The sequence below is a fragment of the Myotis brandtii genome, unplaced genomic scaffold, assembly GCF_000412655.1.
Source record: "Myotis brandtii unplaced genomic scaffold, ASM41265v1 scaffold156, whole genome shotgun sequence".
NCBI lineage: Eukaryota > Metazoa > Chordata > Mammalia > Chiroptera > Vespertilionidae > Myotis > Myotis brandtii.
In genome coordinates this window covers 481670-496134 of record NW_005355666.1, presented here as the reverse complement: position 1 = coordinate 496134, position 14465 = coordinate 481670, and the positions used below count along the sequence as shown (strand labels likewise).

Below are 14465 nucleotides of genomic sequence, written 5' to 3'. Positions count from 1 at the left end.
TTCTGGTCAAGGGCACATGCCTGGGTTGCGGGCTTGATCCCCTGTGTGAGGCGTGCAGGAGGCAGCCGATCAATGATTCTCTCTCATTATTGATGTTTCTCTCTCTTGCTCTCTGAAATCAATAAAAAACAATTTTTAATAAAAAAATAAAGTCCAAGCAGGTGCAGGTGTTATACCTGTATGCAACACTGATACTTTCATTGGTGCTAGAAGTGCTCAACTACTAAAGGGGTCACATCACTTCCAGCTTATACTGTGTCAAGAATTTATTAACCGTGTGATTTATGTTTCTTCATTTCCATGTGATTGTTTGTGTGTCTGTGTGTGTGTGTGTGTGTGTGTGTGTGTGTGCTCGCGCGCATGCACACACACACCCTGTCTATAGCCAACACTCCACTAGGGTAACTTAAAACAAAATAGGAATTTATTTACAACAATAGCAGATGTCAAAAATAACAGGAACAATATATAACAAATCCAAGAATTATTTTATGAAAAAGGCAAACAATATATACACAAAAGACAAAACAAAACCCAAATGGGCAAAGTTAATTTTTACTTTATCTAAACAGCTACAGATATGGGTTTTCAGATATGAATTACTTAAGTAACGTTGGGCCAATTAGTTAAACACATACACACTTTCCAGTCCTTCTCTTTTACTTGCTGACTCTTCCTCTGAATTCTTATCCACCTTTGAGGAGTGTAACTTAGGGGAAGCCATACAAGATTAAGTGCAGGCTATTTACATGTGGACTAAAGGATTTACTTACTGACCAGCAGGCTCACACTTTAAAAGGGGTAAATCCAAGGTATAAATTGAGTCCCATGTCACCTTTAACTGCTTATCTCTGGCTTGTGTGTATGTGTGTGTTTCTAATCTTTGAAGTTCCTCAAGTGCTCTAAAACAGCATTTCCCAAACTTGAGCATGCAGCAGAATTACTTGGAGGACATGTTAAGACACAAGATCACTGGGTCCCACACCCAGTTTTCTGATTCAATGGGTCTTGGGTAGGGCTGAGAATTTGGCAGCACTTGAAAACCACTGCTCTGAAACAGCAACCCTTTAAGAGTTTGGTCATGATTTTCTTTATATGAATTCTAGAATTTGTGGGAGCTCAAGGAAATTGTCAATACTAAGATTCCCAGAGAACAGAGTAATACACTGCCTGGGATCACAGACTGGTATGATGTTATCTGTCAGGTATTTTATTACAACCAAGTTTCTCAGCATGCTACAATTTTCTGTCCAATTTATGGCTCTGGACAGTGACATTCACCATGTCCTCTTGATCCTTTACCTCAAGTTTTTATTATTTACTTTCTCAACTATTAGGCAAATACTTATTCCTACATAGTTGAAGATCAGCAGGATCTCATCTTTAAAAATCAATGACTGAAATCTATCTTGTTCTTTTTTAACTCCTGATAACTTTTACCTAACTTCTCTTATTATGACAATGACCATTCTCTAGTATTTAGTGTCTTCTAGAACCCTCCAAACTGGGCACAAAGGGGAAACTCTAGGGCAGGGTTTCTGTGGTGGAGGTGGGGACAACCCCCACTGACCCAATGTGCAATGCATTGATACTAAAATGAACTTTAAGTGCTCTCAAAAACCACTTTATTCAAGGGAAATTTATCTCCGGGTAACTGGAGATGCTAATAAAACAAATCCTTTATGAAGATAAAAGAAAAAAATAAATTTCAAGGACATGCTCATCAAAGGACTCACCAATCACCTCTTAACTCCTCTGAATTACTTGCAAATCCGCAGGGCTGAAATATTATCAGTATTTGCATTCAAGTCATAAAATTCAAAGCAATCAAGCATTTTGAATTCCACTGCTGCATAAAAGGAATTAAGAAATGGGGAAATGAAAATAAACCACTGCTTTTGATGTTTATTAGGTTTACAAAAACTGTACATTTTTTTTCTTAAGAAAAAGCATTAACTTAGTACTGGTATCAAATAGACTAAACATTCAGTAACAGGAAAATATTCTGATTTTTATTTTTGCACATTATTCTCAAGTACACAATTACAATAATGTCACACATCCCTATATGATTTTCTTTTTATGTATTTTACTTTTTTTACAAAGTGTACAGAGGGAGGGACATACAATATTTAATAGGATATTTCTACAGAACAATAACTTATATTATGTCCTTGTAAAAATCTGTACCTCTTTAAAACATTTAACTGAAACATCCATTTTTTTAGCTTTGCTAATCAAAATTGTTTTAAGTAAAACTAGGTTGTAACTAATGTCAGTACATAACAGTGACTACGATTTCATTTTCTCTTTATACAGACAAATACACTTTATCATATTCACTTGACCAAACCCTTAAATACCTTTTAAAGGTTTCAATATTGTGCTTTAAAAAGAAAAGAACTGTGTATGATTCCAGACTATGTAAGAGAAATATAAAGTGTGTAAAATGCTGTGTTCTTTATCTTTCAGTTTATTTAAAAAAATATAATGACCAATTATATTTTCTGTATTAATTTTATAGGATGTTTTAAAATTAATAAATTTCCACTTTCATTTAAGTGTTTTACATTACCTCTGGGAAAAATTAAAAATTAGGGACATTTTCAAGGTTCTCAAAAAAACAGAGCTTTCAAGAATAGTACTGCAGGGCAATGAATCACACAATTTTAAGTTACTTTTTTTTAAAAAGCACGTTATAGAGGCCAAGAGGGCACAGGAGCTCCCACTGGGACAGGCCCATGCCTTGGTTTTGACTGGTATTCAGGTTGGAGTTCATACCAGCTTAAAAGTACTTGACTTAGAACTGAAGTAAATCAATCCAGTACTTCAGAGGCTTGTCAAACACACGATATTTAGAGTTCTAATCCTATAAACTCTTGAATACAGATCAACGGCAAAGAGAAAGATGAAAGGTAAAAACCTAAAAGCACAAAGAGGATGGAGCACCATAATGAAGTGGCAAGGCAGCTATCAAGTGGGAAGAAAAGTCCAAAATCTCCCATGACGTGCCAGGTACTCGTATGTGCTGACAGCCAATTTAAGGACCCCCCCCCCCAAACTGTCTTATGTTCTCTAAAATTTATTCTAACATAACCAAATTCTAATTAACTTTAGCGTTGCTTTTATGAATTTATAAATCTGAGTCTGAACTATTTGTTTAAAAAAAATCAACTCAAAGAAAAATAAAACAGTGAAAGACATGGTGATATTCCAAATAAGGCATCAGATTTTCCTCATGCACTTAAAACATACCTTTAATGTTATGTTCTAATCAAAGCCAACTTGAGCGTTAAGTGTTTGAAAGTTTCCTAACTACAACTAAGAAATAACAGAGTAGGCTGAACTTGCCAAGTATAAATCATAATTAGCACCCGATCTCTGATACATGAAGCCATAGCTTCTTTAGTCTCCCTCGCTTGGTAACACAGAGTTCCCTCGGGGGCTTCTCAGAGAGAACTGAGGAAGGTCTGTCCGGATACTCGTTAGCTTTTCAGAAAAATATAAAGGCATGGAGCTGAAGGTGTATGAAAACATTCTATCTAGAAACATCTTAACTTCTATTTTTCAATTACCAAAGATATTTAAAAGAAAATACCTTTACTCTTTAAAAATACGAGTGTCCTTATTTTCCTTCTAATTCTTCACCTGAGTAGTCTCTCTGAAGAGCATGCTTTACAAAATGCTCTCATACATCCCTGCATCTTTCATGTTATTGTAAATTTAATACTTTTCATTATAGATTTTAAACAACTACTACTTGGGGTTGTGTGTATAAATATGTAAAATAAGCAATACACACAGATACATGTTTTATATATATATGTGCATATACATAGTTCAGGGTACATATACATATATAAAGTTGCAAAAGATCCTATGAGCCACAAATTACCTCTAGGAGATTCCAAAATGCAGTCCTCAAAAAGTCTCATTTGTAGCACACAACCATTCCAAGACAAAGCAGCACAGACAGAATAATCAAAATACAACAGGATCAAGCAAAATTTGTCAATAAAGTTTTCTAAGACTTTGCTATGCAGACAGAAGATGTAAATACTCCAAAGAAAGCCCCCCAAAGATATATTTTGTCCACTAAACAAAATGAAAAGTAAGCACAAACCCACCCACTGTTCTTTACTCAGCAATGCCAGGGATGCAAAGCTCAAATGGAAACTTTCATTGTCATGTGGTCTGAAAAGATTAAGCAAGACAAGTACATGACTTTCATGTTAGCCTAATTGGACGTGACTGTTAAATCTCCCATTTATGTTAGATGTCTCTGACAATTTTATTTTAAGAAATTTATGGGGGGGGGAATAGTTACTCTGAAAGTAATCATGTTGACTCAATCTAAAGTTACCCTAGCTTTATGTTAAATGGTCTTAGAAGAGTACCATTAAGATAATAAGCAAGGTAAATATTTAAATAAATATAAAACTAATAGAAAATTTCAGTATAGAAGGATTACTTCATTAAAAGCAACTTGCTTGTTGCTGCTTTTCCCCATTAATTAAACAAACTGAATAGAATTCAGAACACACTACTGAACAAAATGTTAAAAAAAAAAAAAGTCAACTACAAGCAATATTCTATTTGTACACAGAATAAATCAATATACAGTATTGTATGTGAACAAGACTGATTGGCTTTAAAATGAATTTTCTGCTTCAAGGCCTGCATCTCCACAAACGTCTGTAGAAGTATTGTTAGGGCAGGCCGACTTCTTTATGATGCCGCATTATGTGCTGGTTCTTTTCCGAAGGTCTCCGGAACCCTTTCTTGCAGTACTCACAACGGTGAGGGTAGTCTTTCGTATGAATGGAAATAACATGCCGTTTAAAGCCTGAGGCATCTGTAGTGCTATACTCACAGTACTCACACTGATACACCTTCCTGCCACTGTGTGTCTTCATGTGCTTTTTAAGCTCATTCTGCTGCCTAAATCCCTTTCTACATCTCTTGCACCTAAACGGAAGATCTTTTGTGTGAACCGAGAGAATATGGCGACTTAGAACGAATGGATCTGCAATCTTAAAGTCACAATGTCTACACTGGTGCATTTTTTTACCCTTGTGGGCAGCCACGTGTTTCTTAAGTTCTGAAGGCCTATGGAAGCCTTTATCACACATGTCACACTTATGGGGGTAGTCTTTCGTGTGAACTGAAATTATGTGTCGTTTCAAATCACTGGAGTTTGAACTCTTGTGGTCGCAATGCAAACACTGGTGTGTTTTGCTTTCTTGGTGAATAAGAGCATGTTGCTGCACCTCTTTGGTATCTGAGAAAGTCAGAAGACAAATGTCACACTTGAATGGCATCTCTTTACTATGCTTAGTTTTCACGTGGGTTTTCAAGTTGGAAGAGTCTGCAGACCTATATTCGCAGTACTGGCATTGGTACGGCTTCTCCCCAGTATGGATGCGCATGTGCTTTTTGAGCTCTGAGGGGTGACGAAAACCTTTACCGCACTCCACGCAGATATGAGGAAAGTTCTTGCTGTGGACCGCCAAAAGATGGCGGTTCAATAACCCTTGTTCAGCTGTTTCATATTCACAAAATTTACACTTGTACATTTTGTTGGCTCCTTTTTCCTTATGCACCATTTTATGAGTAAACAAAGCCCCAGCATGAGAGAAATGCTTCCCACATTCATCGCATTCGATGGCCTTCTCTGTCTTGCTGGTCAGCTTGTGGCTCTCCAGGTGGTTGTGTAAACTTATCTTCTTGTTGGTAGTGTAATCACAGTCAGTACAGCGGTACTTCTTCTTGGCAAGGTGTTCAGGATGGTTTTTCATGTGCCTTTTCAAAAAACCTCTGGACTTAAACTTTTTCCCACAAATCATGCAAGGATAGACAGTCAAGGGATGTCCATCAGGGCCAATTATTATTGCTAAGAAAGGAAAAGAAAGGTACATGAGAGATCAAACCAAGTTCTATTTTGGTTTCATCAAGAATTTAAAGGGTGTGTTCTGGACATTATTGGGCACTCTTAAGTTAAGCTACTTGCTACTTAACATTCCTTTTAGCATTTTTCAACATAGGAGATATATCAACCTTGTCATAAAGAGGAACCTGGTCTGCAAACTTTATTCGGTATGACTGTACCAACCTCACTCCCTCCAGTTTAAAACAATACATGAATATGTAACTTCTATCAACTAGTGATTAAAGCTATTATCAATTTACAAATCAGTGGGAAATTATTCATAAAAATAAAGTGTTGTAATCACAATTTCTTCTTTGGTTATTCCAAAAACATAATTTATGTCAACTTACAGTAAAGCTTACATGGGCATACAAGAATAGACAGGAATACATCACATGACCTTAAGTACCTGTTCTGCTGCTCTGTAAAGTATGCCTCTTTACGCTGACATAATCAGATTCTTTAAATATATTACTTTTAAAAAAGTTAATGTTTGTAACATATTTGAGGGATTTCTTTTCATTTCCACACAAAAAAATCACTGAGTTTTTAATTATTTCCATCCATGTTCAATCCATTCCGTTTCTTTTTATCCAAGAAAATCATTCATGAATATCACTGAATTCTTAAAATTATATTTTCAACTTTGATACGCAAAAGTTACATGTGGTCTAGCAGCTAAAATGCCATCACAACACCTCTGTGGATACATACTAGTTTCATCTGAGAGCTCGCAAAGCACGCTGCGCTGTGGAACTCGTGTGCCCTCACCTGTTTGGTACTGCCTGGAATCAGGTCTTCTCCTTTTCTTTGGTTTTTGTTTAGCCAGTCTGCCGAGCCCAGCAGACTCATCTATGTGCAAGAGGGCACTTGCAGTGCCATTCCGGTTTTCAATTCCATCAGAATTATTACCTAACGATGCGCATTAAAAAACAAAATTATACTGTATTATAAATTATAAAGAATTAGGGATTCTTTATTAACTACAACAACAAAAAGTAAGCCATGATACTCATGAATGACAGAAATTCCCCATTCTAGATAATGGGTTTCATGACCATAGTTATTATAACAAGACCGGAAGAAATGGCCAAGCTTCCAAATCTAAAAAAACACATGTCAGTATTTTGCCCCATGGACTCTCTTGTCTCCCAAAATTGAAAAGGCATGGGACAGATATAATCAAGATGCAAGTTTCAGCTTGAAAGCCTGTGTGCTTCTTGCAGTACTTCCTTCTACATGCTATATACATGAAGAAAAATCTTGTTAAAAACAAAGACAAAAAATAGACTTTATAATCTTCCACTACTCCTGTTCAAATCAAGTAACCATTATAGGGTACTGGCATTTCAGATTTCTGAAACCTAAAACCACAGAAACCATCTTTCAAGCATGAATTCACATTCAAGAACCAACTCAATTGGAAGAGCTGCTATGCAACTTACCGTAAGCTGCTGCCCACGCTATTGGCATGAAGGTTTTGATTTCATTGTCATCGATTTGCTGTTCATGTGCGGCAGCTGCTGCGGCTGCTGCAGCGGCATCCTCTTCTCCTACGATCACTTCCATATAAACTTCATCAGCAATTTCAGCAACATCTAAGTAGAAATTTATATAAACTTTTGTGACCAGGTTTACAGAGATTACAGGAAAGATACTGTCATTTGAATTCAATTAATAGACAAGTAGAAAGAAGGTTCAAATGTTATATACCTAGAACACAGTTTTCGCATATAAGCACTCAAATATTTGAATGAATCATTCATTTCTTGGTTTTCACCATAATTCATTTTTTCATTGTTGACACTATTCGTTTTTAAATAAAGTTCTTATTGGTGTTTCCCTTGGAATACGGCAGCATAACAATCTCTACAATAATGCTACTTGTTTCCTTTAAATATTGGCCATATTTAAAAATTTTTTTTTGTTAATCCTCACCTGAGGTTATTTTTTTCCATTGATTTTTGGAGAGAGTGGAAGAAAGGGGGAGAGACAGAGAGAGAAACATCGATGTGAGAGAGACACATAGATTGGTTGCCTCCCACACGCACCCCGACTGGGGCTGGGGATGGAGCCTGCAACCGAGGTACGTGCCCTTGACTGGAATCGAACCTGGGACCCTTCAGTCCACAGGCTGACACTCTATCCACTGAGCCAAACCGGCGAGGGCCATATTTAAAGTTTTTTTAAAAAAAAGAACTCCAAGAACATTAAATTTTCTCCCACAAAAAGACCACCTACTTACTTAAGTCTTCATCTTCTTGCTGAGAGTCATTGACAGTCATATAAACCATCTTTTCCCTTGGCACACGAATACTGCTATTCTGATCAAGTAGTTCAACTCCATGGTCATTCTCAGGCTCACTCTCCACAATGTCTACGGTGCCACCTATTAGGGAAGATGACAGCTCCAAGAATTTATGAGAAAACTTCATTTCCTCCTATTTCACATATCACATTTTACATACTTTTCTACTGCTACATTGGAAACCTTGCTTAAATATAATTTTATTTCAGAAAGGAAGAGAGAGTGGGAGAAAGATAGAAACATCAATGATGAGACAGAATCATTGATCAGCTGCCTCCTGCACACCCCCTACTGGGGATTAAGCCCACAACCAGGGCACTGAACCCCAACCTCCTCGTTCATAGGTGGATGCCCAACCACTGAGCCACGCTGGCCAGGCTGGAAACCTTGCTTAAAAGTTATCTTCAGAAAAGGTTTCAAATGTTCTCAATCTAATCCATCCAAAAGTAATCAGGTTGAAGTGTTTAGATCAGGATGAGTAATATGTTGAAGGTGTCCTCTTACCTAAGTCATCCTCTCCAGGGTCAGCTTTAAAAATGTACACCTTGATGACTTCAGGGCAAGAACCATCCACTTTACAAGGATCAATTTCCGACTCTGTCATTCCAGAGGAACCACCATGTTCTATTTTGCCAGCATCATCCACTAAAAAGGCAGGGAACACATTACAAATAACATTAGTAGGTATTTAAATGTTAGCATTTTCAAAAGTCTTTTTTTACAAATATAATCTTTAACTTGATTCACATAAAAATGAACGATTTTACCTAGACAAGTAGACATGTGGAGCATGATGGGAAATGTGGCCAATAGCTAAGCTAAAGCCTGTCACAAAGGGTCTTGTGTAACCAGGCAGAGATCAGACTTGATCCTTGGCTGGTGGTTTCTCAATCTTGTCAGGTGTCAAAATCTCTTTGGGAACTTAGAAACACAGGCCAGCAACCAGCAGTTCTACAGAATCAGAATCTGCAGGAGTGGGACCTGATATATAGACAGATTAAGAGGTACCCTACCCTAGGGATTCTGATCAGAGTTTTGAGAACCTCTGCTATAGGTGATGGGACACTTTTAAGCCAAGCAGTGACAAGGTGAGACCACCATTTTTGCTATACCATGCTGTCCTTGAGAAAGGTGGATCCAAAGGGGTTAGGACATGAAACAGGATACCACTTGTGAATCTACTTCAATAATGCAGGCAACAGATACCAAGGCCTCGAATCGGGCAGAGACAATGCAGATGGGGAAGAGGGCTGGAGTTGAGGCTTATCTTAGAACTAAAATGGCAGCACTTAATGCCCAACTAAAAATTGAACATGACAAAGGATAACTATAGGATTTCTGATTTGGGTGATGAACAACTGCGGGAAGAAATGTTAAGAGAAATGAGGAAAAGGATCTCTCTTCCTACATGTTAATTTAATTAAGGTCCAAGGGATAACATCTCTGAAAGCTCTCAGAGCTGGTGTCTATCCCTATCCCTCTGTACTCATAGCACCCTTTGATTGTTTCTCTGAGTGTACAATTCACTATATTGCTACTATCTGGGGTTTTCCACCTATCTTTCCCATTGACAGAGTAGAACCTGTATTTTCATTATTCAGTCTTTTAAGATAGAGTCTGGTGATAGTAGATGATCAGAATATTGATGAATCAATGATTTCATGAGTGGCTAAGACGTGAAGTCAGTTGCTGGATATTCCAGTCTGAAAGCTGAAGGCTGACACACAGATTTGAGAGCCCATCAGCTCCATGCTAACCAAGCCTTGAGATCATAGAATGAGAACCTGCAGTATGAGGCAAGAGCGGGCTGAGAAAATCCTGGAAATGTCATAGTCTAAGGGAGGGACAAGAAGAGTTCAGAAAGGAAAGCTGGAGAGGTTGATGGAGAGTCATAAAGGAAGCCAGGGAGCTAAAAGTTCCGAGAATTCTAGTAAGACCCATGGCAATAATACAGCATGCATTATTCAAGGAGGAATGTCTGCATTGACCAGTCACCTGGAAGTCATTGATGTTCCTGGTGAAAAGTGGTGTAGTGAAGGCCATATGGGGTCAGATGTGGGTTGAGGATTCAATGGAAGCTATGAATTTCTTTATGAAGTGTAATTTTACCGTGAACAGAGAGGCAGTGACTAGAATGGGTTGCACGGTCAAGGACTTTCTGTTTGAGAAAAATACTTATGCATGCTCAATCTGTAGGAGGAAATATAATAGAAAGTGAGGGGCTGAAACCAGACATGATATGAAATTTATAGATCAAGATCTCAGAGGAAAAGGGAAACGGAAACAAAACTAGGTGCAAAGATAAAGGAGCCCTGGCCGGTGTGGCTCAGTTGGCTGAATGTGATCCTGTGCAATAAAAGGACTCCAGTTTTGATTCCCATGCCTGGGTTGCAGGCTCGATCCCCGGTAGGGGGGTACAGGAGGGGGCCAATCAATGCTTCTCTCCCTCTCCCTCCCTCCCTCTTAAAAAAAAATCAATAAAAGCATATTTTTAAAAAAGATAAAGGAATTTTCCTTAAATAGGAGAAATTTGCTATACTTCTGAGATGAGAAGGTAAACATGGATGAGAACATAGCTACATTGTGTTTAGGGAAAGGAGGAAGGTTGTAATGCAGAAAATTGGAGGAGTTCATGACTGGTGGCTTCAACCGTAGATGTGAAACAGGAAGGAAGGACTTGGTTACCAGTGAGAGAATGGTAGACTGAGTTAAGAGCTTAAAAAGCTAGAGAAAATGAGTTGATCCAGGACAAGCTTGATGATATGAAGGGTCAGAGACCAGTTGGTTAAACTCTGCAGTTTAAAAAAAGAGAGGTTCTCTGAACTCTGAACATAACTACCTATATTCAAGTATCTTGACTATGTTTTATAAAAATGGTTTGTAGGGGGGAAGAATCGGCATTATGTCCTTATTTCTAGCCTGATGTGTACCTGCCCTTTTTCAAAGCTAAATATTTTTATGATATACCCAAGCTGATTGAGCCAATGTTATTTTCTTAAAGGTAGCTTTGGAATTTTAAGCTGAAATAACATTATAAGGATGAAGATCTCACCAAACTAGCAGGAAAGTCCTGAATAAATTTATGTCTTCAAAGAACTCATCTCTGACAGGTGATATTGTTGATGAAGCTTGGCCTCTTCTGGCAAGGTTTGTCCAAACTGATTCTAACAAGTACTAGAAAATCAAATGCCCTTGTGTTTACAAAGAACAAGGTCAGGCTAGCTGTTTTTGGGTACACTAGTTTGTCAGTACTCATAAGATAAACCTTTGATGATTGGAAAATCTAATCATTTTTGAGCTTACAAAATGTCATGTATTTACCTATAACTTGAGCTAAAAGACTTTTCTGTTTGTTTTCATAAATGTGTGGGAAACACATTTCAAATATACAGGCTTACCGGAGCCAAGCAGAGTTATTCTACCATTTGACAAAAGTAGAATTCAGATTTTCACCTTGAGAATTTGCCCCACTAACTCAACCTATGAAATTATTCTAAATATGAAATATTACAGAAGCGATTTGTTTTAAAAAATACTTTGCTGGTTCTCTTACTCAAAATTTCACTCTAATTTTAATGCTACCATTAAAAATGAATTTCTATTAAAAACAGATAAAGAAGGCTTAGATAAAATTGAGTCATCATACCTATAATTTCTGCGTTAAGTGCCTTCTTCTAATGCAGTAAAATGAAGAACTAGAGCTTTAGAATAGACCTCTCCAAAATTCCTGAAAATTAAGACTACATCTAATAATAACTACCATTTGCATGGCATTTCACAATTTCCTTAGCATTTCCTATGTACTTTTACTTATTTGATTCTCATCTTTTCCAGATAAAAAAATAAAGGCTCTGAGATGGTATGTGACTTGCCCAAATAGGTGAACTAATAAGTGAGAAGTGGGAGACAGAGTGAGGAGGTACCTGTCTTTAGAATCCAGATCTTTATTTTCATCTTTTGATTTTTAAAGAAATTTATGTTCACTGTATATAATTTAGTATTTTAAAAAATCAACAATAGCCCCACCAACCAGAGATTCTATCATTATCTTAGTAAATTTCCTTCCCAGTTTTTTCTTTTAAGTAAAATTGGCATCACATTTTCCTCCAGCCTTATGGAATAATAATCTTTGTATCTCATCCAGCAGTTTTAAACTGTAAAACTAAAGAAAAAAATGACTTAGCAATGATCTCATTATTAATAGCAAAACTATGGCAAAATATAGGCATATTTTATACTGCTTCAAGGGAGCTTCAGTAAAATCCCTGAAGACCAAAAATTAAGGGTTGCTTATTTGCAATACTAACAGATGCTATGGAGTCTAAAAATATAGTTCATTAAGACTTCAGAAAACTCAGTAGTTTCTGAAAATAAAAATTACTTGGGGGTGGGGGGAATAGGGGATACACTACTTCAAGCAAACTGCTTCATAAAGGAACACTGATCTAATTTAAAAATCAGCAAAACGAAGCTGATTTGGAGAACATTTGATGGAGAATCTATATAATAAGAAATAACAATGGTTGTGATAATAACACCAAATATTTACCTATCACATACCACATGCCAAGCATGATACTAAGCCCTTAAAATATACCATTTACTCCTCACAACAATCTTATAAAACAGGTGATACTGTTTTGTTATTCTCACCTCTCAAAGCTTCAAAACAGATTTCATTATAATTTTTGCCAAGATAGAAAAATATACGGTATCAGATTGCTATAGAATTGCATTTTGTGTACATTAACATCATTAAAAGAGACATCACACCAAAATCCCTTAGACACTGCCCCCGGTCAGCTTTCTTAAAACAAAGATCCAGTCACCTTACTCTCTAGCAGGTAATGGTGCCCCATTTCCTACCAAGTAAAATAAAAGTTGCAGTCTAGCAACCAAACTCTGACCAAACTGCCTTCTGCCTTCATAGTCTTATCTCCCCAGCACCCCCCGACTACGCCATGTACCCTGAAGTTATTAGTATGTTATTTCCATTCCTTTGTGCTTCTGCAACTCTGCTTTAAAATATATACATATTTATTGTAGAAATTGTACAGCTTATTATTTAAGAAAAGTATAAAAATAAATTAAAATGTGCTCAAAGCCCACCATATGGAACTATCAATAGAAATTACAGATCATTATTCAGACATTTCTAGGCATATTTAGGCATTAAAAGAATGGGAGACAGACTGGACAGAGATTTTTTTTTTTTTTTTTTAGTGAAAATTGGATAGTGTAACATGCTATTTTTAAACAAAAAATATTTTATTAGAATTTACTCAAACTTTAATCCCATTCCCTGGCTTACCAATCCCTTGCCCCACCTCTTTTTTATGGTGAGGAGAGGGGAGGACTACACATATTTGCCTTATTTGAGCACTTTATTCTTGGTATAAATCTAATTGAAATCAGATTAAACTGAAAACTCTTAATTCATTAATTTTAGTATTGATTTCTAAATAAATCTGAATGCCTACAGTAAAGACACAGTAACTTTAGATAAACAGAAACTTTAATTTTATCAGAACAAGCTTAAAGCTTGTTTAACACATCTCTAAAATATTCTTAGTTCACTAAATTAGACTTTTCTCACATTTCAGAAATATCCCCATGCAGATATATTTTTAAAATTCTAAAATTTTATTCTGTGGTTTACCAAATGATTTCAAGGTACAAAATGAAATTGATCGAGTATATACATAAAAGTAATGGTAAGATTTATACAACCATCAGCCTGTAGGACAAAGAAATAAGCAAATACTTTAGCATGTCTCCTGTGCTAATATCCCCTAGAATAATTCTAAACCATTAGACTGTATTGATCCTCAGAGTTCATGCACTAAACATAAGGGTTTGGATTCATTCATTCACTCCCTGAACCACTTTTTATTGGATGTCTACTATGACCAAAGTTGTGCTGAATTAGGAGCTAACATCAGACCAAATGGTCAAAATACCTAAACTAGGAAAGGCCAGGGCCATTAGGCTCCATATCTGCAAGGGTGCCATTCACACTATAGCTGGACAGCTGACAGCTGCATGCAGCAATCCTGTAGACAGATCTCTAGCATGTCTAAATGTATTCCTCCTCTAGTAATTGGTTTGCCATCTGCCCAGATGCACAAGCCAGAAACCAGGAAGGGAGCTTCAAACCCTCCACCCCCCTAACTTTAATCCAAATTCCACTTCCTAAATATGTCATGAAGTACTTTCTGCCAAACTCTA

At 36.8% G+C, this 14465-nt stretch overlaps 1 protein-coding gene across 8 annotated transcripts in view; it reads right to left on the bottom strand.

The window, feature by feature from the left end:
* Positions 1 to 402: 402 nt before the first annotated feature.
* Positions 403 to 14465, bottom strand: part of ZFX (zinc finger protein, X-linked) — a 37921-nt gene continuing 23858 nt past the window's right edge. For 7 of the 8 annotated variants that reach the window (XM_005861758.2, XM_014536059.1, XM_005861757.2 and 4 more), the window contains 5 exons: positions 8742 to 8882; positions 8175 to 8318; positions 7375 to 7527; positions 6701 to 6841; positions 403 to 5893 (listed from right to left, as the gene is read on the bottom strand). In XM_005861758.2, coding sequence (XP_005861820.1) covers positions 4710 to 5893; positions 6701 to 6841; positions 7375 to 7527; positions 8175 to 8318; positions 8742 to 8882 — 1763 coding nt within the window. In that variant the 3' untranslated portion in view covers positions 403 to 4709. The remainder of the gene's footprint in view (positions 5894 to 6700; positions 6842 to 7374; positions 7528 to 8174; positions 8319 to 8741; positions 8883 to 14465) is intronic. The other variant, XM_014536063.1, reaches the window with a different exon arrangement.